The sequence below is a fragment of the Lottia gigantea genome (genome assembly GCF_000327385.1).
Source record: "Lottia gigantea unplaced genomic scaffold LOTGIsca_716, whole genome shotgun sequence".
NCBI lineage: Eukaryota > Metazoa > Mollusca > Gastropoda > Lottiidae > Lottia > Lottia gigantea.
Window position 1 is genome coordinate 246 of NW_008710414.1, and position 1,023 is coordinate 1,268.

Consider the following 1,023-nt stretch of genomic DNA (forward strand, 5'->3'; position numbering starts at 1 on the left):
CTATACCATTATTAACAGTTCGTATTTTATTAGTTTCGTTTCGAATGTTTTATTAGCTATTACCTTTGTCCGTAACCATTACAGTAAGGTCTAAAAATGTGCTTCTTGGGATAATGTGACGCATTCCGAGGCGTATTAGACCAGCGAACTTGATAAGTTAGTCTAATAAAAACAGGTCAAGCAAAGGTTAACAGAATGAAAAGTCAAGAAGGACAGTGTTAAACCTTACTGTAAAGGTTACGTACAAAGGTAATAAAACATTCGAAACGAAACTAATAAAATGCGAACGGAAGTTAGGTATAATTTTAATTAGACTGAGTATTTATTAATATAGTATAATATACTTACAATAAATCTGAACATTAAGTTGTTTTGTAAGTTGTTTATTTAATACAGTATGTGTAACTGTACAAGTATAAGAACCAGTTTGATTTCTAGTACTAAGTGATAAAGGGTTATTTAGAATTGTCGTTGAACCATCTTTAGACCAGTTGATGTTACAATCTGGTTTACAATCAGCTAAACAGTTGACACTCTGACTCTTTCCTTCTATAACATCTATATTATCACTAGTAGGGTTAAATCTTATATTCTCTGGACCATCTGTAAAAATCATAATTTGATAATTTCACCAGGTGACATGAAACAAACAATATTTCACCGAAAATAATCAAAATAAACAAGAACTATTCTGATGCTTCATGAAAATAAAACTTTAGTTAGTTACTTCAAATAGTCTATTAAAGCTCCTTGGCGCTAGCCCCTAGTTTATTATGACGGAATTACCTACACTAGCCCCTAGTTTATTATGACGTCATTACCTACACTAGCCGCTAGTATACTATGACGGAATTACCTACACTAGCCCCTGGTTTACTATGACGGAATTACCTACACTAGCTCCTAGTTAATTATGACATCATTTCCTACACTAGCCTCTAGTTAATTATGACGTCATTACCTACACTAGCCCCTAGTTAATTATGACATCATTACCTACACTAGCCCCCTAGTTTATTATGA

General features: G+C 32.9%; 1 protein-coding gene across 1 annotated transcript in view; it reads right to left on the reverse strand.

Moving 5' to 3' along the window:
• Window positions 1–325: 325 nt before the first annotated feature.
• Window positions 326–1,023, reverse strand: part of LOTGIDRAFT_176076 (hypothetical protein) — a gene marked incomplete at both ends in the record, with an annotated part of 6,164 nt that continues 5,466 nt past the window's right edge. Inside the window, one exon of the mRNA XM_009065922.1 lies at window positions 326–603. Coding sequence (XP_009064170.1) covers window positions 326–603 — 278 coding nt within the window. The remainder of the gene's footprint in view (window positions 604–1,023) is intronic.